This window comes from Anabrus simplex, chromosome 1, assembly GCF_040414725.1.
Source record: "Anabrus simplex isolate iqAnaSimp1 chromosome 1, ASM4041472v1, whole genome shotgun sequence".
Classification (NCBI taxonomy): Eukaryota; Metazoa; Arthropoda; class Insecta; order Orthoptera; family Tettigoniidae; genus Anabrus; species Anabrus simplex.
In genome coordinates, this window is record NC_090265.1 from 166,698,714 (window position 1) to 166,725,039 (window position 26,326).

The following is a 26,326-nucleotide window of genomic DNA, read 5'->3' on the forward strand; positions in this document are numbered from 1 at the left end:
CCTTTCTTCCACTAACTGCGGACAGAAGCCAGTTAGGCATAGGTCAGATTTACGGCTTTATGATCTCAAGGCTCTGTATATCACCTTTCTCCCATACCAATGCCAAGGGTCGCCTCATTACAAGCAAAAGTAAGAGTCTACCTGAGTGAAAATCAATAAATATAATTATTTAGAAATTATCCGCAATGGCATAGAGTTTGCATCCGCCAAGACACTAACTTCGCGTATATCCGTGGATAAATTCGCGGATATCCGCATCAGTGCTATAGTTATCTCACTTCACATATCACGCGTTCCTACACCCTTGTATAAATTTTATTCAAAATTCCCAAGTAATTTTTCGAGTTATTTTCATTTTGGTGAAATGATGTATGTTCCTGTTATAGAATGGGCCGTGCTTCATTTAAGTGTACTGAATCTTCCATACCATTAATGCTCATGCTGTGTTGCAAAGTAGATAGAATTTTACTCTAAGGAGAGCAGCCTAGGCAAGAACTCAACTACATACAGTGAATACGCGAAGAAGTGATCGTGAAGAGAGAGACTTTGATTTCATCTTTGAGCGGAAAGACGTATAAATACATGTAAATATTGTTAAACTTAAGTTAAATATAAAATGTATAAAATAAGACGAAACTAAAGAGCGTACATTCAAGGGTGTCCGCCTCTGTGGTGTAGTGGTTAGTGTGATTAGCTGCCACCCCCGGAGGCCCGGGTTCGATTCCCGGCTTTGCCACGAAATTTGAAAAGTGGTACGAGGGCTGGAACGGGGTCCACTCAGCCTCGGGAGGTCAACTGAGTAGAGGTGGGTTCGATTCCCACCTCAGCCATCCTGGAAGTGGTTTTCCGTGGTTTCCCACTTCTCCTCCAGGCGAATGCCGGGATGGTACCTCACTTAAGGCCACGGCCGCTTCCTTCCCTCTTCCTTGCCTATCCCTTCCAATCTTCCCATCCCTCCACAAGGCCCCTGTTCACCATAGCAGGTGAGGCCGCCTGGGCGAAGTACTGGTCATACTCCCCAGTTGTATACCCCGACCAAGAGTCTGAAGCTCCAGGACACTGCCCTTGAGGCGGTAGAGGTGGGATCCCTCGCTAAGTCCGAGGGAAAAACCGAACCTGGAGGGTAAACATATGATGATGACATTCAAGGGTAATGTTATGCTATGTAAAACATCGATAGTTGTTAATAATGACGGTGGCGACACCTAGGTATCGATAGATGTAAGTAGGTACTTAAGATATACTTCCACATTTAGTGTGTATTTTTGTTATTCCATGCCTTGTTTTAAAACGAAAAGGCGGAATACAAAGCCTGGTCATTGTTAATTGTTGGTGTTGATGTAATGGTAGTATGAAATTGATACACGGAAAGCTTAAGAAAAGTTGTTGCTAAATGTGCATATTACTAGTCTATGTAAACTGAGTGTGAAGAGAAGTTGTTAGGTGATATGCACGCAGTAAATGAGTGCAAATATTGTGAAATAACCACGAAATACTTAGAGTCGTACAAGGCAAAGCCATTACAAGGAAAGCAATGCGATACATAATAGAAATGGTCGGTATCTCGCAAACATCTACGTATAATTGGAAGTATATGCATTGTTGGTTCAATAGTGATTGTGTGTGTATTGAATAATCTAATGTTAGCCTTTTTCAGGTGTGATCCGCACAAAAGTAAAATAACAATGTCAGAAAGATATCCAAGAAATACACAGGAGAGCATGGAGAGTTAAATGGATACAAGCAGGTCCAGCTGAGATGATGGCGTGGTTACGAGGAAGGATAATCTAAGCCATGTGCTTTCCGCTACCCTGGCCATCCAAGCCAGTAGCTTCACATTCTTCTTAATAATGATGCCCCTTTGCATTTTTTATGCAGCATTTATTTGCATTCTATTTTATTTACTAGTATCCTCAATGTAGATAGTAGTGTATATACAGTACATGTTCTGAAGTAGTTCGTCAAGACGTAATAATAATTGCACAATGAGCGACGTGATATTATGTTATTTGGCCAGTAGTAATTCATATACGCGTTTGGCGACACGGTATTCGAAATTCTATGGTATCATGTGAGCGAACGATTAGTTATGTTAGTAGGTTACTTCGGCATTTTTTATTTTATGTTGTGGTATCGTGATTACTGAAAGACACGAGCTTATGTATGCATATGTAACATGCGTTAGCATAGAATCTGAGCATATTTATTGTGAAGATAACACAGGTAACGCAGGTAAATGGATACGTGAGTTAATGTAATAATGGAGACAGCGAACGTTGTAAATTCAAGGGTACGTTGTTCTTCGAATGATAATTGCAGCAGGTTTACTATAATTACGAGAATGGACATGAAGCAACGGCATATCGAGGTATCAATGAAGATGTTCTGCAGGTAAGTGATACAAATATAACGAAGTTACGAGTGATGATACTAATGTGAATCGGCGTGAAATAAATATAATAATGATGATGTGAGTGCCAAGTGCATTAAGTGCCTGCGATGGTGATAGTTATTGTGTTGATAAATAATATAGTGTAGGGTGATATCGTGATATGCTATTGATGCGTGGGCGAGCTCACGTGAGCTTAAGTGATTCAAATAGTGAAAGGTGCTGCGCCATGAGAATTATACAATAAGCTGAGATGTGATAGTGAAAATTCATCCTAAATTCGTTACGCAGAACGTGCTATTTAACTGTGTTATGTTACTGTGAAGTTAGATCATGTAAATAGAGTTGTGATGTTCATGTACAAGTTAATGCTGAGATTGTAATATCCATGTGTAAGTGAATGTTAAGGTTGTAATATCCATACATGAGTGAATACTAATATTTTAATGTTCATATGCAAGTGTAGGCTAAGATGTTGATGATTATTAATTGCGATGCGATGTCGGTCACGGTTGTGCAATCGATTACCAAGACACTTCGGATGCCATATTCGAAATTTACGTTCGGTTATTAGGATTTTCAGTTGGTATGATCGCGATACGCTTGAGGCGTGTAGAAAGCTTGTCACGCACATAACTACGAGGACACATTTGAGATTTGAGTGTACATATTTCTTGTTCTCACATGTGTTGTTTCTTATTATTCATTTCTTCTCAGGAAACTTACCGGAAACAGAACCTGCCACAAGAGAAATGGTTGCATCACCCCCAACCTAGTAGCTGAACATATTGTTAATATGTCACGAGCACCCTCTGATAAGAAACATACCGTCCAAGTTGCTCAAACAACAGAAAAGCAACTTGCAGGAGAACTCTATATACTCGCAGGAACAATTTTCACATTTGGAAGTAGATACTGCTTTTAAATGTCTCAAACCAGGTAAAGCTGCTGGCTTTGATGAGATATTTCCTGAGTTTTTGATAATAGTGGTCCAAACACAAGGCTCTGGTTGGCGAAATTCTACTCTAATATATTATCGTCTGGACATCTGCCATATGAATTCCGGGTAAGCAAGATCATTGCAATTCTGAAACCCGGTAAACCGGAAGACCAAGTCGATAGCTACCGACTAATAGCATTGCTGAGTGTTTGCTATAAACTCCTTGAGAGACTTGTGTACAATAGAATTAGTTCGGCCATTAATGAAGTGATCCCAGTAGAGCACGCTGGATTCAGGCAGAACCGAAGCTGTGTTGACCAGGTGCTAGCACTAACAACTCACATTGAGGCTGGTTTTCAAAGGGATACTAAAACATCTGTAGTCTTTGTAGATCTAAGGGCTGCATGTGATACTGTGTGGAGGCAAGGGTTGAAGCTGCCACGAGTTATCCCATGCAAAACTGTAACCACACTGATCAACAATATGCTAACCGAAAGGCTCTTCCGTATCGTCATGTATGATGACATTAGTCGTCTTAGGAAACTAAAAAATGGCCTTCCCCAGGGATCAGTATTGGCACCTCTTCTATTCAATCTCTACATATCGGATATTCCTGAGTCAAAATCAGTAAAATTTTCTTATGCAGACGACCTAGCCATTGCCATTCAACATCCAGATCTCAGCCATGCCGAGGCCATCCTGACGTCTGAGCTGAATACACTTAGCACTTACTTCCGAAACTGGAGACTACAACCCAGCATAAATAAGACAGAATCTGCTTGCTTCTATCTCCACAACAAGTTGGCTAATACAAAACTCCAAGTATGCTTCAATGGCTCAGTGCTAAAGCACGATCCTAATCCAAAGTACCTCGGGGTAACGCTTGACCGAACCCTATCTTAAGAAAGCATCTTGAAAACCTCGGATCTAAGTTGAGATCACGTAATAATATTCTGTTTAAATTGTGGGAACTTCATGGGGTACTTCAGCGGACACATTACGACGTACTGGGCTTGGCTTCGTGTATTCTGTAGCTGAATACTGCTCTTCAGTATGGCTTAACAGTTGCCACGTGAAGAAAGTCGATGTACAACTTAACACCACCATGCGTATCACCTCTGGAACTCTGAAGCCTACTGCAACGCACTGGCTGCCAGTCCTGTCCCACATTGCTCCACCAAGCCTGCGACGTTCAAGAGCCCTTGTTCAAGAATATGCTAAGATCATGTCCAATCCAACTCTACCTATCCACAGAGATGTTGCAGATCTCTGGAGACAAAGGCTGAAATCAACCAGTGCGCTATTTTACGTCGTAATTCCTAGAACTGTCACCCTTTCACCACTTCGCAACTAATACGTTTTCTTTCACTCTTGACTTTCACTTCAGTCGAGTTTCGACAACAGTGGAAGAGATACGTGTGTAATTATCTCGAGCAAACTCTTGGAACCCGAAGTTGGTTGACAAAGTCAACCGCGCGCCTGGTCATGTAAGTAAAATCTATTTCTTTAAAATTTCCTTTCTTCTGTACTTTTCGGGTAATTAGGCAAAGTCAGGTGTAATTACATGTAGTATATTTCTATTTTAGGTCTGGTTTTGTCAATGATGAAGACATAGCTGATATTTTGAGCCAGTTGTCCGATGAAATAGAGGACTCTGCCTCGGATTTTTAGGATGGGGAGGAGGAAATTATAAACGTATCGGATCAGGATCATAACAGTGATACGGTGCAGGAGGCCGATTCGTACCGTGAGATCTATGAAGACGATAATGAAACGGAATTTATCTTCGGGAGATATCGAGGAACAATGTGGTCCAAGACGGACTTTTCAAATCTTACTTCGAGCGTCAAAGCGAGGAATATTGTAAAAATACTGCCAGGACCGGAAGGGGAGACGAAGAAGTTATCAACAGAAATTGACTGTTTCATGCAGTTGATTAACGCTGAGATGGTCGATGAACTATTATACTGGACTAATTTGTACATTTCTAGGAAGCGGGAGGAAGTGAATTACAGCCGTGAGCGCGATGCTAAATTTGCGAATCGCAGTGAAATTATGGCATTGCTCGGGCGATAAGGTGTGAAAGATTTCTTGGACATGGCGACAAAGTTCATTTTTCATCCACCCAAGTTTTTGCTATTATATCTGATCATTTCATTGTATAATTTTCCGACTCGTTGGCTGAATGGCCTTCGGTTCAGAGGGTCCCAGGTTCGATTCCCGGCCGGGTCGGGGAATTCAACCTTCATTGGTTAATTCCAGTAACACGCAGTTACCTACACATGGCAGATGCCGCCCAACCTCATTAGCGGGTCTGCCTTACAAGGGCTGCACTCGGCTAGAAATAGCCACACGAAATTATTATTATTGTATAATTGTGCAAATATTAAAATATGACCATTATTTTAATTTAATTATGTATCTAGTGCTTGACTCATTTTAAATAGGCGTAGTATTCATGTCCCTATCAGAATTAGTTCACGTGTTCATGGTTATCCATTTTAAGTACGTTCATATTATCGTTCTCTATATGCGATTTTTTAATTTACGAAATAAAAATTTCACACGAGAACACGTTTACGTATTTCTAAACAACTTTATTATCACTACGAAACTTATCCTAGTCTCGTCAAACTCTCCTTTTTAAACAAAAACACCACAGTCGTAACCTTATTTATTTCCTGCCAGAAGAAAAAAATCCCTCGAGAGAAAACAATCGCTCTCTAACACAATCTACATAGAATATATACATGTTTCACATCAGAGACCTAATGGTGCTGTTTCTTGACGCCATATTGGAAGTCTGTGTGTCCGTACGTCCGTTGCTATCTTAACCAGGATAAGCATATGTACGTTATACATCCATGGACACGAAACACAAATATATTAACATAATACTTTCGGCTCATCGTAAAACTTCAAAATACGATTATTGAAGGTTTTATCATAATGAGGATATCTGTCCTACGACAATATTAATCACTAATACAAGTTTTTAATTTTATTTGGAGAATAACATTGAAACAAAAGATAAAACGCCGTTAAATGAAATGTTCATGCGATAGGAAGTCTGTAAACGATTGAAAACATAACTGGTTGACGAAGTCAACCACGCGCCCAGTAGTGTGACAGAAATTGGCGCGTCCGGTCTAGGGTTAAAAGAGGAATGGAAAGAGCAATGGATTCGTACAGCTCCGGAGTGGCCAAGCCTCTTTAATCCAAACCACGCCCCAGCTGGTGTCAGTTTGCCAAGAAGAACGTGGGCATCACTAAACAGGTTTCGTACTAATTGTAGAAGATCTGCATTCTCCCTTCACCAGTGGGGCTTCGGGGACTCTCCAGCGTGTGACTGTGGTTCTTTAGTCCAGACCATGCATCATATAATGGACGAATGCCCTCTGCGTGCTTATGGTGGAGACCGGAAAGACTTTGCTGATGTCTCAGTATCCCTAGTGCAGTGGATAAACAATTTAGATATCCATGTGTAATTGTTTCATACTTACCATGTATTCTTTGCAGGTTTTTCTTTTGTATAATATTGTATATAATTGTCCATTTTGTAAATTCCATACGCTTATTAATAATCCATTTCATGCAGTAGTATTGAGTTCATACGATCCTCGAAGATATGTGCGAGGATGGGCGTGTAGCTATTGTTGCGTCAAGACGTGCCTCATCAGGACGGCATAAGTTAGTTAGGATAGTGATGATTATTGATTTTAGTTAGGATAGGTATCACATAAAAAGGGCATTATTATTAGCTGGACTTATTGACGCAAGTAAAATTAAACTTCTCCTAATGTAAACATTATATGAAAATAACAAAGGGTACCTAAAACAATAAAAGTAAACAAAGAGTATGATCAGATAGGTGATACATGCAAACAGAACAGATTAAAAACGAGATCTCGAAAATAATTATTAATTTCAAGGTTCAGGTAGATTAATGCATAAATGTAAACATGTGTTCGTAATTTCGAATAGCTCTTGGAAAATGAAGATTAATTAACTCAATATCACTGCATTATGTTGAAATAGGTCTAAATTAATTGAATTACGTCAGCCGTCTTAGTGTCAGTATCAATGATTTCAGATATCTAAAATTAAGACCACGCTTTGGTTTCGCCTTAGTTAGGTAGGATCACTTAAATCAATAAACAAAATCCAATCCAGAATATCTCCATCCTTTCATTATAACCTAGATGTAAACAACCTTACCTGTAAACTTAATTCAAACCTCAAGGTCATATTGTAATATGAGTAACTTTAACCGAAAACAAAGTTAAGGTCGTTATATGCATGGTAGGAATTGTAAAAATAGATAATGCAAACTGAACAGCGACAGATTGAAAACCTCAATGCAGATATTCAGAAACTAGATCGCCCGATAGGATTCCAAATCCGATTTTCCACCACAGATGAACTCATTAGCTAGCTGCGGCACACACAAAGACCTGCGACTCTCTGAAATAGCCCCTCAACAAGAAGAACCTGTTAAGACCCTGAGTGTAGAGTGCTCCCAGTGCTGATCGATAGGGCCAAGACGCGTAAGGGTGCAATACCTTATTTCATAATACCGTACACTGCTTGTTTATTTTGTATAAGTCATCCCTTAAGGCAGGGCCCCTCAGGGTGCATGCGCGTGGTGCATGCACTGTGCACGGTGCAAAAGACGACCTGGCTTGGTTGACCAGAGTGCATACCCCCCACTCTTCGATTGGAGCAATAGCGCTTACTCTCTCTTTCCTCACGCCTGTCTCGCTCGCTCCGCCTGTCTCCCTCTGCCACCCTTGCGCCGTAGCGCTACAAATCCGCGCTGGTTGAACCGAGTATAGCCGAGTAGAGCCGAGCTTAGCCGAGTAGCCCAGAGACGAAGCGCTGTCCGAGTCATGCCGAGCGACACCGATGCACAGTGCACGGAGGTCTTGCGCCTCGATCTGCACGCGTGAGATTTTGGGCGTTTGAGAGGCCCTGCCTTAAGGTGTCAAATGTCATTTAAATGTCATACTGACAGCTGAGTGTACGCCACCTTTTGCACAATTGACATATTGTTGTGAAATTTATTTTGAATCTCGCGGCATATACTGTTGTTCTAGGGATATTACAAGTGTTGTGGCTGCCTTGCCTAGTTTGGTGGGTGGCGCTTGCCTTGTGTTTTGTGTCATAACTAATGTTTTGATTTGATCACGTCCTGGCTTGATCACGCCCTGTTGTGGAAATTAAAGACGTAATTTTATACGGAGTCATCGAGGCTTAAACCCGCATGCTGTGCATGAGTTACCACATCAGCGACGTTTCTCAGAGAATGTGTGATTATGGGTACTAGGTGATATTGAACCTACATTTTACCAAACGAACTCAGTGGACGGAATTGCCTTCGGTTTCAGCGGCATCGTCTTCCAGAATTGCTTGAGTGTGTTTACCTTGGAGCAACACCAGAGGATGTGGTACATGCACGAGGGATCACCGACACATTTTGCTGCTATTGTGTAAGGACATGTAACAGCCCGGTATGAAAAAGACGTATTGGGCGGGGAGGATATGTATCGTTGCCTCTAAGGTCACATGATCTGAATCCTTTGGATTGTTGTGTTCAGAGCCTCGTTAAAGTTGTAGCGTACGACTCTCCGGTGAACACGGTGAAAGAATTGGAGCAGAAACTTATAAATGCTTGTCAAGACTTTCAAAATAATCCAGGCATGTTTGAAAGCATTCAAACCTCAATGCGGCGACGAGTAGAGGCCTGCATCCGGGTACAGGAACGACATTTAAAACCCTTCCTTTAACCACAAATAAGTAAGCCTACACTTAGCAGTCGTTGTAGAATACCAAGTAAGACGGTTTTCTTGTCCACTTAAAACATCTTCACTTCTACCAAACATACATACATACATACATACATACATACATACATACATACATTATCATTATAGACTGTTATGCCTTTCAGCGTTCAGTCAGCAAGCTTCTGAGAATTTACTAAACGTCGCCAAAATCCTCGATTTGTAACTAGTGTTGTGGCCTCATTTAGTTCTATACCTCTTATCTTTAAATCGTTAGAAACCGAGTCTAACCATCGTCGTCCTGGTCTCCCTCTACTTCTCTTACGCTCCATAACAGAGTCCATTATTTTCCTAGGTAACCTACCCTCCTCCATTCGCCTCACATGACCCCACCACCGAAGCCGGTTTATGCGTACAGCTTCATCCATCGAGTTCATTCCTAAATTAGCCTTTATCTCCTCATTCCGAGTACCCTCCTGCCATTGTTCCCACCTGTTTGTACCAACAATCATTCTTGCTACTTTCATGTCTGTTACTTCTAACTTATGAATAAGATATCCTGAGTCCACCCAGCTTTCGCTCCCGTAAAGCAAAGCTGGTCTGAAAACAGACCGATGTAAAGATACTTTCATCTGGGAGCTGACTTCCTTCTTACAGAATAGTGCTGATCGCAACTGCGAGCTCACTGCATTAGCTTTACTACACCTTGATTCAATCTCACTTACTGTATCACCATCTTGGGAGAACACACAACCTAAATACTTGAAATTATCGACCTGTTCTAGCTTTGTATCACCAATCTCACATTCAATTCTGTTGAATTTCTTACCTACTGACATCAATTTAGTCTTCGAGAGGCTCATTTTCATACCATACTCATTGCACCTATTTTTAAGTTCCAAGATATTAGACTGCAAGCTTTCGGCACAGTCTGCCATTAAAACCTAGTCGTCAGCATAGGCCAAACTGCTTACTACATTTCCACCTAACTGAATCCCTCCCTGCCATTTTAAACCTTTCATCAGATGATCCATGTATACTACGAACAGCAAAGGTGAAAGATTACAACCTTGTCTAACTCCTGTAAGTACCCTGAACCAAGAACTCATTCTACCATCAATTCTCGCTGAAGCCCAATTGTCAACATAAATACCTTTGATTGATTTTAATAATCCACCTTTAATTCCATAGTCCCCCAGTATTTAATAAATTTTCTTAATGTTGTAACACAAATTCTCGAGCCTGTTCGAGGTTTTGGAGAGTCTGTGCTGGAACAGGACGCCCACGAACACTTCTGTCACACATGCTCGATGGGGTTAAGACCGGGACTCACTGCTGGCCATTCCATTTCTTGATTGTCTAGTTCTCGCAAGACAGCTCTGGTAATGCGCGCTACATGAGCCCTGGCATTGTCGTGCATGGGTACGAATTTAGGGCTAATACCATATGCAGCAACCAACACATGCTGTAGCAGTATCTGCTCGATGTACCCCGCAGCGGTAAGATTACCACGGACAAGATCCGTACGACCATCAATACTGATGCCACCCCACACTACCACGGAACCTTGTCCGAATCGGTCGCCTTCCTGGACAACATTTGGCATGTACTGCTCCCCACGGCGTCTCAATACACTTTGACGTCCATCACGCAGTGTCAGGGGAAATCTGGACTCGTCTGTGAAAAACACACGTCTCCATTGGCGAAGTTGCCAGTTGACGAGGGTACGGGCAAACAGAAGGCGAGCTGCGCGATGTTGATGTGTTAAACGGGGCTCCTGAACAGGCCGTCTGGGTCGTAAGGACACTTCTCTTAACCTGTTCCTTACTACCTGGTCAGACACCGTGACTCCAGTGACCCTCCTGAGGTCTTATTGCAGTTCCGTGGTAGTTGCTGAACGACGCCGGAACCCACAGATGGCCAGATATCGTTCATCCTGTGGCGTTGCCATGTGTCCACGGCCTTGTCTAACGCTCCTTGTGAACTGGCCTGTCTCACTGTAGCGATTCCACAAGCGTTGAATGACTGACTGAGAGACATTGAAATCCACAGCAACACGACAAAAGTCCATCCTTCCTGGATCAAAGCGGCGGCCCTTGCGACTTGAACCTCGTGAAGATGTCTTATGGGGTGTACTGGTTGACGTACAACTTGCTCAGATGACCGCAGTAGTCTGTGTACCTCACAACGACACACGGGCACACCGCTATTCACTTTCTTTTGAGCGGTCACCTGTCAGTTTAATTCATGCCTACGCCTACAGATGGAGTATAACTTCGATTTGACATACCCTGAGTAACGGACTCAAGGTATGCTGTGCGATCATTGGATCTCCATCTTCAAAATTAACGTTCACATAACAGAATTTTTTAAAAAATTCCCTTCATTTTTTTCAACTCTCTATAATCGGCATTCAGCCTTCGGAGAGCACATGTACGACAGTTCAGACCATTTCACAGACATCAGCAAGGATCTAAACATCTTACACTTGAAAAATAACAGTAAATCTTTGAATATTAATGAAGCCAATCGAAATTTACAGCGCGGGAAATGATAACGAAAACAGTATGAATGAAAATGCCTTTTTTTTTAATTCCTCCCTATTCACCTTAATTAACATCTGGACAACACGTATATATCAGCGCTTAATGAATCCCACAGGAAGTAATCTCTGACTTAAATGTCTGGAATATGAGTAAGTATATCCTTGTCTGTAGTAAGTACATTTCACTCGCAGGCTCGCGACGATGTTTTATAGATTATCAAATATCACTAAATAAAACTCACAGGGACACGTCTCATAGGTACACTGTATTTCAATACTTAATTTATTAAACCCACATCATAAAATTGCATTTGATAATAATACATTATTACTACAAGAAGTCATCTGAAGGAATTTGCACAAAACTCTGCCCCTAATAACCTAACCCTCCCCCTCTCCAGGTTACACTTGCTAGCTTTAGAAGGATGGTATCAAACCGCTCTCCTCCATCCTATAGGAAAGATTCATATCATTACACGCGCCCCTCCCCTACCTCTATCCTACCTCTGCCCCTGCCCGAGGAACTGTTAGCTATGCTCAAAACCGCTCCGCTCCCAGGATCCCAGATCTGTTATAGTGATAAGTGACAAACAGACGTTTTTTTTCGGCAGTGTAGGTAAGTACAAAATATTTCATTATACGGTGTTGGTCGTTTCCCATACAATAACTTTTTGCTCACATATGGTTCATATTATCAGCTAACTCCATACCGTTGACAAGTTTACACTACGTAAACTATACAGAACATATATGCACATAATTTAAGTGATTTGTCAGAATCTGAGTATGTTCTTGTAGAACGAAACATGGCATTTTTTTATACAGAGTGAACCAAAATTCGCGCACTCGGGCGTCGCAGCGTGACTTCTCACATGGCAGCATTAAAAAAATATATATCACAAAAGTTCGTCCTGCGAGTATATCCAGCAGAAAACAGACTTTGAAGAGTGGCAATCTGGCAACACTGTAACCACTTGTAGGGTAACTACCTCTGCCAGCACCTATCAGTTATGCTGTACAGTGTTGGTGCAGTGGATAGAGTTTTGGGTAAGCATGCAGGAAGTCGAGTAATCGATCCTGGGTTGAGGCGTATGTTTTTTTATTTCGTAAATATAGTCCAGGTGGTATGGTATCTGGCAGCTTAATCGTCAACAGCTAATAAATTCACGCCCACGACGTGGAAAGGGCGTCTTACAAAGCTGACCAATGAAAACGCTTGTTCGTCCATTTCTAGGATCGTAGTACGTAAGTGCAAATGGTTTCTAGAGGACCCGCTGCAATCGCTGTTGACGATTAAGATGCCAGATACCATACCACCTGGACTACATTTCTTCTTAATCTGCTTACCCTCCAGGGTTGGTTTTTCCCTCGAACTCAGCGAGGGATCCCAGCTCTTCCGCCTCAGAGGCAGTGTCTTGGAGTGTGAGACATTGGGTCAGGGGATACAACTGGGTAGGATGACCAGTACCACGACCAGGCGGCCTCACCTGCTATGCTGAACAGGGGCATTGTGGGGGGATGGGAAGATTGAAAGAGATGGACAAGGAAGAGGGAAGGAAGCGGCCGTGGCCTTAAGTTAGGTACGATCCCGGCATTTGCTTGGAGTAGAAGTGGAAACCACGGAAAACCACTTCCAGGATGGCTGAGGTGGGAATCGAACCCACCTCTATTCAGTTGACCTCCCGAGGCTGAGTGGACCCCGTTCCAGCCCTCGTAGCACTTTTCGAATTCCGTGGCAGAGCCGGAAATCGAACCCGAGTCTTTGGGGGTGGCAGCTAATCACACTAACCACTACACCACAGAGACGGACTGGACTACATTTACGAAATAAAAAAACATACGCCTCAACCCAGGATCGACCCTTCTACCTTCTACATGCTAACCCAAAACTCTGTCCACTGCACCAACTGAACAGCACGACTAATATATGCTGACAGAGGTAGTTACCCTACACGTGGTTACAGTGTTGCCAGATTGCCACTCTTTAATGTCCTTTTTCTGCCGGATATACTCGCAGGACGAACTTTTGTGAGAGACTGTTTTCATTGCTGGCATGTGAAGAGTCGCGCTATGACGCCCGAGTGCGCGAATTTCGGTTCATCCTGTATAATATGTGATTTTTACAGGTATGCTTATAGTGTTTAAATTTGCATTTGAAATATTTGTGTGTCTGACAGACTGGAAAGTTTTTGTTGCATTTAAAAGTCGATACTGGAAAATATGGTTTATTTCTTCATCATCATCATCACAATCTGTTTACCCTCCAGGTTCGGCTTTTCCCTCGGACTCAGCGAGGGATCCCACCTCTACCGCCTCAAGGGCAGTGTCCTGGAGCTTCAGACTCTTGGTCGGGGGATACAACTTGGGAGTAGGACCAGTACCTCGCCCAGGCGGCCTCACCTGCTATGGTGAACAGGGGCCTTGTAGGGGGATGGGAAGATTGGAAGGGATAGGCAAGGAATAGGGAAGGAAGCGGCCGTGGCCTTAAGTTAGGTACCATCCCGGCATGTGCCTGGAGGAGAAGTGGGAAACCACGAAAAACCACTTCCAGGATGGCTGAGGTGGGAATCGAACCCACCTCTACTCAGTTGATCTCCCGAGGCTGAGTGGACCCCGTTCCAGCCCTCGTACCACTTTTCAAAATTTCGTGGCAGAGCCGGGAATCGAACCCGGAACTCCGGGGGTGGCAGCTAATCACGCTAACCACTACACCACAGAGGCGGACTGGTTTCTTTCTTAACAAACATTTTAATGAATAATTTCCTTCTCGATTTGACTTGCAGAAGGCATGGGAGCATGCAATTTTGTTCAAAACTGCCCTACTTACTTGTGTTTGGCTGTAGGCAAGGATGCCCGCCATTATAAATAAATGTACCCATCTAAAATGTGACTGGCATTAGGCATAGTGACCTACTGTTTTAATGGAAACTCACCAACTCGGTTTGACTGGCAGTAACCTGGCTGGCAGTAGAAAAAGGGGCCTGTCATTGTGATAACAGGACAACTCAGTTTTGACTGGCAGTAGTGAAGTTGCCTGCCATTATAATAAACCCTCCTCAACTGTAATATGTCTGGAAGTACGAAAGGGTGCCTACCACTATAACGAAAACTCCCCAAATAGATTGTGACCGCGCAATAGACAATGGGGCCTGCCATTATAATGTAAACTTCCCTACTCGATTGTGAATGCCAGTAGGCAGGTGAGTCTGATGTTATCATCACAACTTCGCAACTCACACCTTACATTGGAAACGACGTATGGGGACCTGCCCATGCTGTTTCTCGGATAATACTAAGAGACAAGCGATTAAAAAAAAATCTTATTCACTGCATGTGCAGTAATTTACTTCGATATCCGTATAGAATGAAGAATACCGTACCGAATCGTTTGCTAGTTAGGCCTATTCCATAAAGGTCAATAAATTGGCAACTTAAAAGAAAGAAATCGTTGCTCATTAGAGACAATGCACAAGAAATACATTATACATGTTGTGTTATGACTTCTTACTCACCATCCCAGTGGAAAGGGAAGTTTCTGTTACCGTCCACACCCTTACATTTTGAATGCCCGATATCAGAGCGTGTCTTTCTCCACATTCTGTCCTGAAATTGCAACAAAACGAGATAAAAATTCACTATAGCCTGAAATGTGTCAGTACGTTTAAATTGAAGCTGATTCATCCGTATTTAAGTTCGAGGGATAATCTAATGAAAATCCGCAAGTAATTATTTCCACTATTTTAATGTAGGGGTTATGTGTGATTCTACATTATTTTTGTACGTGGTCCCCTTCCAATTCCATGCACTTAAGCCATCGGGTAGGTACATTTCCATACCGCTTGTGAAATATCATTTTCGCCGACTGCGTAGCCACTCGTGCACCGCCGATTGAACGTCTTCATCAGACTTGAACTTCTGCCCTCGAAAGTGCTCCTTTATTGGTCCAAAGATATGGAAATCGAATGGTGACGAGTATGACTATGTGCGAGGCACTTGAAGCTTAGGTCGTCGTTGGTCATACCTTCTATGAATTTCTTGCACCAATCGTAGACTTGCCGCTGTGACAGAGAGGCATCCTCATACATCGTTTGGATTATGCGATGAATTACAACCGGTTTCGCAACTTCACCCCATAAAAATCTAATAACTCAACGCTGTTCCAGCTTAGTGCAACGGCGTACTGGTGACTCCATTTTGAATCAGCTGTTACTCAGCTGCAACCCCATCTACTGCCATTGCTATAAATTTGGAAGGACGTCAAAGTCTGTGTCTGCAAATTTAGAAACGCGTAGAAAGAAAAAAGTAATGGCGCTTTTGCGGCTTTCATTTGATTGTCCCTCGTATTTAAATTGTCGAAAAGGCAAAAATTCCCCTAAAGTACGCATGGCAGAGAGAATCGGAAGGAAAGATTTCGGGTAGCACGCGAATAGAATTATTTTTACGTGGAATACATCATAAGCCTGGGAGCCGTATTTGAGTCGGTAAGCGTCACGAATACATGAAAGTCTCTGAAAGGCAAAATGGTTATCAACACAAGACATGACAGCTTGAGGATTGCCTTTGCCACGGATCTGAAGTCTTTAAATTGGGAGGTATACGAGGAAGTCCATTCTTATATGATGGCTACACGAGAAGGGCTGTTGTTCTTTCCATTAATCGTCAGTCAGGCAGAGCAATAGTTCAGAACATGTTTATAAGATTTGAGAGGGATATAATCCAGGCTGACTAGGTGACAAGGAAATTAAGTCCATGTACGAATGATGTCTGCATTGTCTATCGGACAACCACAACATACGGCACCAGTGGCCTGTATGCGCTTATTTTTTGGAAGCAGAGGTAGCATCTATAATTTCACATGGAATCGCCTAAAGGATATTGAGATGAAAGTGTGTGCTCATGAGATTAATGAAAAAATTTTCTCAGTATTCCACATCACCATTTTCAACAAAACTAGAAGCCCAAAACAACGCAGCGACCGTCCAACGGCACTTGATTATCGTGAACGGCGGAGGCTGGGTAGAATTGCCCGTGCTAACAGAGTAGCGACACTTTCCCAAATCACATCTACAAGCAATGCAGGCATGTATCTAGCAGATCAGTGCAGCGTTCCTTGGCTTCCATGGGATGTTGAAGTAGAAGAGCCACCAGAGTGCCGCTGTTAATAGCAAGACACCTTGTTTGGGCTCGTGAGGTTGCTAATTGGAGCCTGGAGGAATGGAAACATATGGTCTTCTCAGATGAGGCACAATAGGTTGCTTCGGGCAGATGACAGTGTTCGGGTATGGCGAAAACTCCATGAGACCAAGGATCCCCGTTGTCAACGACACACCGTGCTGCCTGGTGGTGGTTCCTTAATGACGTGGGTTGTGTACACATGGCATGGGTTGGGTCCATTTGTTCAAGTACTCACAAGACTCAATAGTAAAACTAGAAAGCTCTCCTTGGAGACATTTACGTCCATTAATGGACTTCATATTTTTGACAAAGATATAAATTTTCAACATGATAATGCAAATCTGAACGGGCTGTGGTTGTCCAGGACTGCTTCAATGAGCGTTCTGGAGAGATTTAGCGAAATTAGTGGCCAGCACGTTCCCGGAAACATGAACCCAATCGAGCTCTTACGGGACGTAAGAGAGTCATTTGTACCCACTTAGAATTAACAAGGAACTCTGGGAAGCTATTCAGACAGCATGGTTTAACACCTCTCCAGATGTCTTCTGCACACTTGTAGAGTCCACACCACGTCAGATTACTGCGCTTACCTGGGCTAAATGGGGCCCTACACGTTATGGTATTTTGGTATGTCAGTGTGGTTAAGTTACGTTACTACCATCATGAGAAGGTCTCAGAGGCTTTCCAAGGAGAAGAAAACAAGGAAAATATTACAAGATTAATCCAGTAGTTTTAAATGAACATGAAAGTCATGTGTGTGAAGATAAAACTCCAAGTAGCACAGAGAAGGTAGACACTCAACCTAATGTTTCTAAGAAAAAAATAAACACGTAAAATGTTAATAATCTTGACAAAAATTCTATAACTATTCTAGTAGATTTGGGTATTTTATATATTGTGTGGTGGCAATGTAAATTTGTTTGAAGATCAGATTTCAATAAATTTGGCTTGTATGTAAACTAATAGTTAGGTGTGCAAACTGCAAAACAGAAAAGAAACTTTCCTAACCTCAAACTTATGCTCAAAGTCTGATCTCTTTGAATCAAATGTGAGGTTATTTTATGGCCTAAAATGTTCTGGCGAAGATTATAATGCTGGTAGACTATATGTGCAATAATGAATCTTCCTCTTACATCTACCGACCGTATAAATAGTTGGGAAAGGTATAAATTATATTGCCACAACTTCAATGAAAGCTCCGAATTAAGAAGCTGTGAAATAAATGGAGGTTCTTCTGCCTTTGCTGGATCTTGGTAGAGAAGAGGCCATGCTTTAAAGATAGGCGTTGTAACTGGCACGAGTGTTGACATCGTTAAAATCTTGTACTATGAAGTGCATACAAAATACAGTACTATTGCCGAGGATGCATATAAGACTGTTCGCAAGACTTTATTTACCAAGAATTGTGAGAGGCACGAAGGTCGTAGCTGCCGTATCAGTTTCCACCGATCAGTGAAAGAGCGAGGTGTTCGTTATGTGAATTTTCTTGGGGATGGAGTTTGCAAATCCTTCAAGGCTGTTCTGGACAGCAGGCCGCATGATGTTCGTATAACCACGTGGAATGTGCCGCCTACGTACGGAAATGAATGGGATCACTTCTGAGGAGATTGAAGACCAACTTTGGTAATACATTGCTCTCAGATGGAAATACCGTAAAGAATAGAAAGGCTAACAGAATAAGTAATAAATCAGCTGCAGAAATTTTATGGAAAGACTATAAGAGGCAACGTATGAAAAAGTTTAGATTGAATTAAGCGAATGGTTTGGGCAACGTTCTATAATCGAATCTACAAAGAGGACAATTCGTGTAATCAACTCTGCCCACCGTCACCAAACATTTGGTGTAAATAGCGGACAACGGAAGTAGGAGATACGTTACATCAATATAATCATAAGAAATCCATCCCATATTCTGTAATGAAACCAATTAGCTCCTGCTCACCCTGACCTTCTCAACAAGTGCCAGAATGAAATGACAGAGATTATTAATGAAGGTCTCAACAATATTATTTGGAGCAGAGTCCCCAAGAATGTGTTTGTTTTATAATAAAACTTTGCAAAATGAGAGTGTCAGACGCTCTAAAAACCTGGAATGAAAGGAATGTTGGTAGAATAAGAGTATTAGATGATGTAGTATTAGGACAGGACAGGACAGGACAGAACACATTATATACACTGAAGTTTCTGGATAAGTTGTGCATCCAAAAAAGAGAGGTAGCAGACTTTCAAATGTCAAAAAAGAAAAAGAGGGAAAGCAGGAAATACTGTCCAAACAGAACCCAGAAAATGATTCGGATGTGGATTATTCTGCAGAAATATTCTAATATACTTTTCATAATGTGCAAGTTCTACAAATAATTGCAAGCGACTTTTTATCACAATGTTCCTAAAATTTTAAAATCTACAATCTACGTTCCTATTTCTCTGAAACCTTTATAGCTACAAGCATGACATTTTTACAGCATATTTATAACGCTGTGGTGTACATGTGGATTTTAGTTCTCTTCATTTGGACAAAAAATAACAATTTTGGTTTAATAATGTAAATATTTTAGGAACAAATTGAGTCAATTGGAAAAAAATTATAGAAACCCCTCAGTTTCTGTATTATACTGCAGTTAAAAAACAAGATCGGTTATCACACAGAACAATGAACAATATGCATTAAAATGCCATATTTCTACCTCTTACAGTTTCTGACAAAATGGAACATAACATTGGCTGCTCATAGAGCTTTGAAGTAGAGGTAAGAGCAGGCTGGCTCCCTTGCTTCGCGTTCTGTGAACAAACGTCAGCGTGGTCACTGACTAGCAGCAATGACTGATCAGACAGGTAATACCTACAGTACACCACTAATTCTTAAAATTATGAAGACTTCAGGTATGAATGCGTCAATAATCAAGTGTTCCGGAAAGAGAGCAACTTTCCAGAGATTGGCATTGAATTGAACTAGAGTCGCTAAATGTTGCTCTGTGCACGAGGAATTGAGGCACACAGTAATTATTTTGAATGTCAAAGAAATAACCACTGGTTTCCCATTTTCACATTAGGCAAATCATGGGGCTGTACATTAATTAAGGCCACGTCTGCTTTCTTCCCACACCTAGGTCTTTCCTATCCCATCGTCGCCACAAGACCTATCAGTATCGGTACGACGTTAAGCCAATTGTGAAAACAACGTTGTATGTAATGATCTCTGATCCCCGGCTCAAACTGATCAATTGGGTTAATAGTAATAGAATTCCAAAATGAGCTGTGAGAATTGTCTAATTTGTTCTTTTTGTGGGCTTGCTAAGCTTGTTTAATAATTAATAATATTGTTTCTAAACGTGAATGTGACTAAAATGCAGTCATCAAAGATTGTAAAATTGTGTAATTCTAGCTGTTGAATTATTTGCGAGGTCATATACTCCCCACGCTTCTCGCTGTTCCATAATTCGGTAAACATTGATGTAAATAGCTTTAACTATTGTAGTCAGATGTTTAGCCCTGCTTTTGTAAGCAAGCCGCCTCTTTGTTATACCGGATCCCGTGAGATCTCCGAAGTTAAGCAACATTGGGCGTGGTCAGGAGTTGGATGGGTTGCCACGCGCTGTTGGTGGGGGGTAAAGGAATGGAGGAGCGGAAAGGAACTGGACACAGTACCGCACGTAAACTCCGGCTCAGGAACACCTCTGCGGAGGTTCGGATCTGCCTTTGGGCAGAATAACCCTTACCTTTACCTCTTTGTTATCGCGGTCTCTTGTAGAGCCGTGGATTTTATATTACGCTGCTCGTTACGATGTCTGGGATTTATTGTAAGCATCTTGATCCTTTTGTTGAATACCTCCTTCGCTTTAAAATGTTCATAAAACATATATTATGAATTGTTCGCTAAGGTTTTTAACCTGGCTCCGGATCAATCCTGTTTTCCTCTCCCTCTATCCCACCACCCTTTCTTGTTTTGCAAAGCTCCTCTCGTGTTCTCGACAGCATTGTTTCCTCGCACGTAGTGTTTATTCCTGCTAACTGTACATGTTTGTTTGGGCCCGTTGGATGCCTGTGTATGTCTGTGGACAAGGTCCGACATTCGTATATTGTACAATTGAGCTGATTCGTTACAGGAGGAGTTTCTCTCAAAGAATATGGAAGTGACTGAATGGTTAGAAGAGATGAAAACTTCTTCAACAAAAGGAAAATTGCAGATCACGTGTATGATAGATTGTTCTATAGTGGAAGAAGAGTTAGTCATAATATCTAAAAGAGGAGAATACTTGGAATCCTCCGAAGTTTTTTGAAACTACTGAAGTAGGAACAATAAAGTCTAAACCTCATGGCGAAACAGCACTGATTGTTCTTGGCCTACCAGACGACCCATGCTCACTTCCAAGGCCTGCTGGCTCAGCCGAACTTATACCGCGCATGGCCGCCCTGCTTTAAGCGTGTATAAAATCCTATATGAAATCTTACCTTATAAAAGATGTTGGAAGTGTTGTCCTTCCTGGCTTATACAGGCATTGTATCTGGCTGACACGAGTGAGTTCGGCCACTGTAATGTTTCTGATTTCATTCATAATGTTTTCTTTCAGTTCCTGCAATATGTGAGGATTTGTTCGAAACAATTTTTCTTCCACTTTATCCCACAAGTAAACATCGCACAGTGTTAGCTCTGGAGAACGGGGGGGGGGGGGAGTAGATCAGCATTGTAAGAAGGGGGAATCTTCTGCTGTATGAGCAGGAGATGTACGTATCATATTGGAATCACCCACGCAGTTTTTCTCTTCTGTTAACTGATGGAAGAATGGCGTCAAAATCTAATCTTGATACCTCTCTGTATTTATTGCCGTCTCGAAAAAATTAGGCCCAATTATTCGTCTTGAACTAACAGCACACCAAACACCAAGCTTCCTATCGTACTGAGGGACTTCTTAAACACCATTAGGATTTTCTGCACACCAATAGTGAGAGTTCACACGACCATTATGATGAAACCAGAACTTTTAAATATGATGCTGTAATGATAACTGTCTTACCATGTTAACAGCTGAGATTCAGACTGGCTGCTCATGCTTGCCAGGTCGAACACGTGCAGACTGCAGCTGCCGCAGCGCAAATGCAAAGACCGTACGTTCGGTCTGGGTTATATGAGAGACCCTGTACTTATTCTCTTAATAGTATTCATTTAATAAAGAGTTCTCACCGTAGTGTGGGAATACTCGAATCCATCAACGTTTACCACAGGAATGACGTACCAGTCAACATCGTCTACAAGATCGCGATTGCGCTTGTTCCCTGTCAACTGGTCGATGAGGAAGAGCGCTGCACTCGGAGCAATCCACTCTCTGGCGTGCATAGCTGAAATAAAAATGGCAAACATGATTCATACAACAAGGTTAATTTATTCATGATTTTCTGCTTAGGCGTGAAGATTATAAGCACTACGGCTCAGTTTAGAGTTGTCAGTATACAGGGAATATTCCAACAAACCAACAACGGCAACATTCCTTATTTCTGATTACTGGCGTTAATAATATAATAATAATTTCGTGTGGCTATTTCTAGCCGAGTGCAGCCCTTGTAAGGCAGACCCTCCGATGAGGGTAGGCGGCATCTGCCATTTGTAGCTAACTGCGTGTTATTGTGGTGGAGCATAGTGTTATGTGTGGTGTGTAGAGTTGTAGGGATGTTGGGGACAGCACAAACACCCAGCCCCCGGGCCATTGGAATTAACCAATTAAGGTTAAAATCCCCGACCCGGCCGGGAATCGAACCCGGGACCCTCTGAACCGAAGGCCAGTACGCTGACCATTCAGCCAACGAGTCGGACACTGGCGTTAATAAAACTTCAGGAAATGAAATTTCACTTGTATACATTTTATTATCTATTGGACCAGAAAATGAACAATACCAATCACCAATGTGAGACTTCAATGAAAGTCTTTATCAGATCATCGTGCATGATGGAGGGTCGACGAAAACGTCAATTGTTAGTGCGACGTTAAACACGTAGCAAAAATAATCTCGCACTTTCCATGGTCACACTAGTCTGCCCCGCACTAGAAACAAGAAATATTACAGGGCCGTCGCAAGGGAACGATGGGCAGGGAGATGTTACGAACTAGGGCACGTTGTGAATAGCCCTCAGCTTAACTAGTCTATTGTGCTATGAGACGGGCGGCGTTTTGAAAATCCGTTTAGGGATTAAGACGCCCTCACAACAGATATTTTTCTAAAACTCAAGTCTATTCCTTATCATAAAATTAAACTGGCACTTATGTAGTAATTTACCACCTTCTAGTGTAGGGGTTAAGGTTAGTGGCTTGATACCCCATCAGTCACATTGCTTCGATTCTTTCTAACCAATTTAGCATCCCGGAAATTAAAACACGCCATCGTCGGCCGTGTGTTTGTGACCAACTCCAGTAGATAGGCTAATGGAAAAATACGATTTCTTCAAGTTATATTTATGTATGTTTAATTTATTATACTGGTGCAAAACCAGAGAGCAAAAAGAGAAAAATGCCAATAAAAAGTAGGAACCTTGGCTTAGAAAACAATGCCGTTGCCGTAAATATATTAATACCGCAAGGCCATTAATATGTGAAAATTGTACTTTATTCTTGCCATTTTATGAGCTGCAATGTGCCAATGGCAATAACTAATGGTGTCATGGAATCTCAAAAAAGTAAACAAGACACATATACTTTAGTTTATCTATTTTCTCCCAAATGGTGGCACCAGAAGCGTGGATTACAGATAATTATGATGCTAGCTCACTATGTCTCCTAGGTTAGGGTGGTATTTCTCCCGTCATTCACCACGCTTTCTCATTAGGGGTTGGAGCTTTGAACATTTGCTTTCTCTCTCTCTCTCACTCTCTCTCTCTCTCTCTCTCTCTCTCTTCCCTCCTCCTCAAGGTCAAGTGTTCGGTGCTGTCAAGATAAGAGGGTAACTCTTGCCATTTACCCTGAAACGGCGAGAAGCCTACCTATTGTTATTTCATTTTGTAACGCCACAATGTGTGTCATGTTGCCACGCAAACTAGACATTCATTAAAATCCACAGTGATTATTTGTATAATATCACATCCCCGTAGACAGTAATGCTTTCTTATTCTTATTCTTTGTCGTTGGGGCCTACTGAGGACCACGGGCCTCTTATCTCTTCGTCACTTGGACCTTCTATTTTCTCCTCTTCCAGTACTCCTTCATTTTCTGGCTGTGAGCCAGTTTTCTTTCCTCCGTCCACATATAAGTCTGCTGGACCCTGTCTTCTTCCTACTGGTAACTAATGTTGGAAAAATTCCTCGCTGGATGGCTTGCCGAAACTGTGGGCTGTCATGTATGGACTCATGTGGGATCCCCAGTTGTTTCAGATCCGATTTGACCGAAGAGATCCGTTTGTTCCTGGATGCCTTTCCTCTCTCTACCTGCCACAGCGAAGATCCTGTTACTAAGTCTGCAGAGGTTCATGCGGGTTAGGTGCTCATAAAAGATCAGGCGCCTTTTTCTTGTACAAGTAACGATATCTTCCTGATGTTTGTATAGCTCATCGTTGTGCCAAATTCTGTAGGTGCCTCCCTCTTCTCTTAAGGTTCCCATTATTCTCCATAGGATCTTCCTTTCCTTCAGTTCTAATTTCCTGAGAGGGACTTTCCTGGTCATCACGAGACACTCAGAGGCGTAAAGATCATATGGTTTTACTACTGGTCTCTTCTATTTCATAAAATTTATGTAAATGTTTAAGTTTTCGTTTCTTCATTTGACTGGAGGTGGGGGGAGGGTGGATTTCATCCGTTTACCTCCTGCGAATCTGCTCTTGCACATGGCTTGGAATTTACCTGTAAGAAGATCGCAACTACAATTTCTAACTCATGCACATTAAACACGTTACCGGAGGAATTCTGTGTTCAGTCAACTAATATTTATCACTGAAGACGTTCAAAATATTGGTTTATGATTCTATAACAACTAGGGTAGGATTGGATAACACGGCCTATATAATGAGATCACGACACACGTGAACTCACCTCAAAGGACACACTAATTATAACATCACATCGCGGTTTTCTTACACGTGGTATAACATAACATATGCTTGTTTTTGAAGATTGTGTGTACCAATTATTATTAGACATAATTAATTTCACATCTCGACGACTCTATCACGTCACTTGTATCTTAATGACATTCACTTAACTAAGCCTGCATAGCAGTTCAACATGGTAGGGCCTAAACTCTTGCTAATACACTTTACACCTGCGAAAATTTATTTATGTGTGTAATTCATACTCCATTTATTTTTAGAAGATTTATTCCCCCCAAATATTTCAGTGAAGTTGTCTAGATGAAACTATCGTCAATCCAGTTACTGCGTTTAATTTTCATTATAGAATATCCTACTATCTCCTTCAAATTTCATATCAATTCACATCGCTTTGGCTATGGTGACATTAGAAATGAAATTAGTAAATACACTCTTGAAAATGAGGGACTGAACTACAATTAAACTACACACAAAGAAAATAACGTACTTATCGTTAGGATGACCTCACTCTCCTGGAATGGATGTTGACTAACGTTTGCTCATATTGATTACAGTCCTACGCTGATTTAGTGGTCCACTGCAGCTTCAATTATATTGTGTTTCTTCAATTGAACACTTTCATTACCTCGTCGAAGCACTAAAACGTGTGCGAATATATTAGTAGCATGATAATCATGAAATAAATAATACACTCAACACAGTTTTACCCAATACTACTCCTCTGATAGAACACGCGTGACGTCTAATAAACCAACATTTATCTAGTGGTATCTTTTCGCATTCATAAGGAAGGTTTTAAGGTGATTATATTCCGCAGTGAAATCCATTTTACGTTACAGTTCACACATTCTCTTGCTTAATAATTGCGTAGTCAAGCTCGTAAAAGATTCGCGTACCGTAGGTTATGTAGTAAGATATTAATGCGTTCACGTCATGTAGGTTGTTCCTTTTTGCCATACAATAATAGCACTCATCTTCTTCTTTTCCTACCGCTTTCCCGACACGTATGGGGTTATGGGCGTCGCACATATGGACTTGACCCTGTTTTACGGCCGGTTGCACTTCCTGCCGCCATCCCTATATGGAGGGATGTAATCACTATTGCGTGTTTCTGTGGTGGTAGGTAGTGTAGTGTATTGTGTGAATATGAAGGGGAGAGGGTTGGGACGGACACAAGCACCCAGTCCCCGAAACAGAAGAATTAATCAGAAGCGATTAAAATCCCCGACCTGGCCCGGAATCGAACCCGGGACCCTGTGAACCGAAGGTCAGTACGCTGACTATTCAGCCAACGAGTCGGACTTTATACTCCATACCATAATAGCACTGAATATCATTTATTCTCTTGTCAGTGTGGCTACATTTACCATCAAGTGGCTGCCATTTTCCAGAGTTTTCCCTTAGAACCTTCTACCACCTTAATCAGCCTACTTTCCCTGCGTTTCTGGATATGCCCAATGCATTCCAGA

At 41.9% G+C, this 26,326-nt stretch overlaps 1 protein-coding gene across 1 annotated transcript in view; it reads right to left on the bottom strand.

The window, feature by feature from the left end:
- Positions 1-26,326, bottom strand: part of LOC136858747 (carboxypeptidase B) — a 121,784-nt gene that overhangs the window by 19,233 nt on the left and 76,225 nt on the right. The window contains exons 6-7 of the mRNA XM_068225418.1: positions 22,012-22,166; positions 15,170-15,260 (exon numbers count right to left, since the gene is read on the bottom strand). Of these exons, the coding sequence (XP_068081519.1) occupies positions 15,170-15,260; positions 22,012-22,166 (246 nt within the window). The remainder of the gene's footprint in view (positions 1-15,169; positions 15,261-22,011; positions 22,167-26,326) is intronic.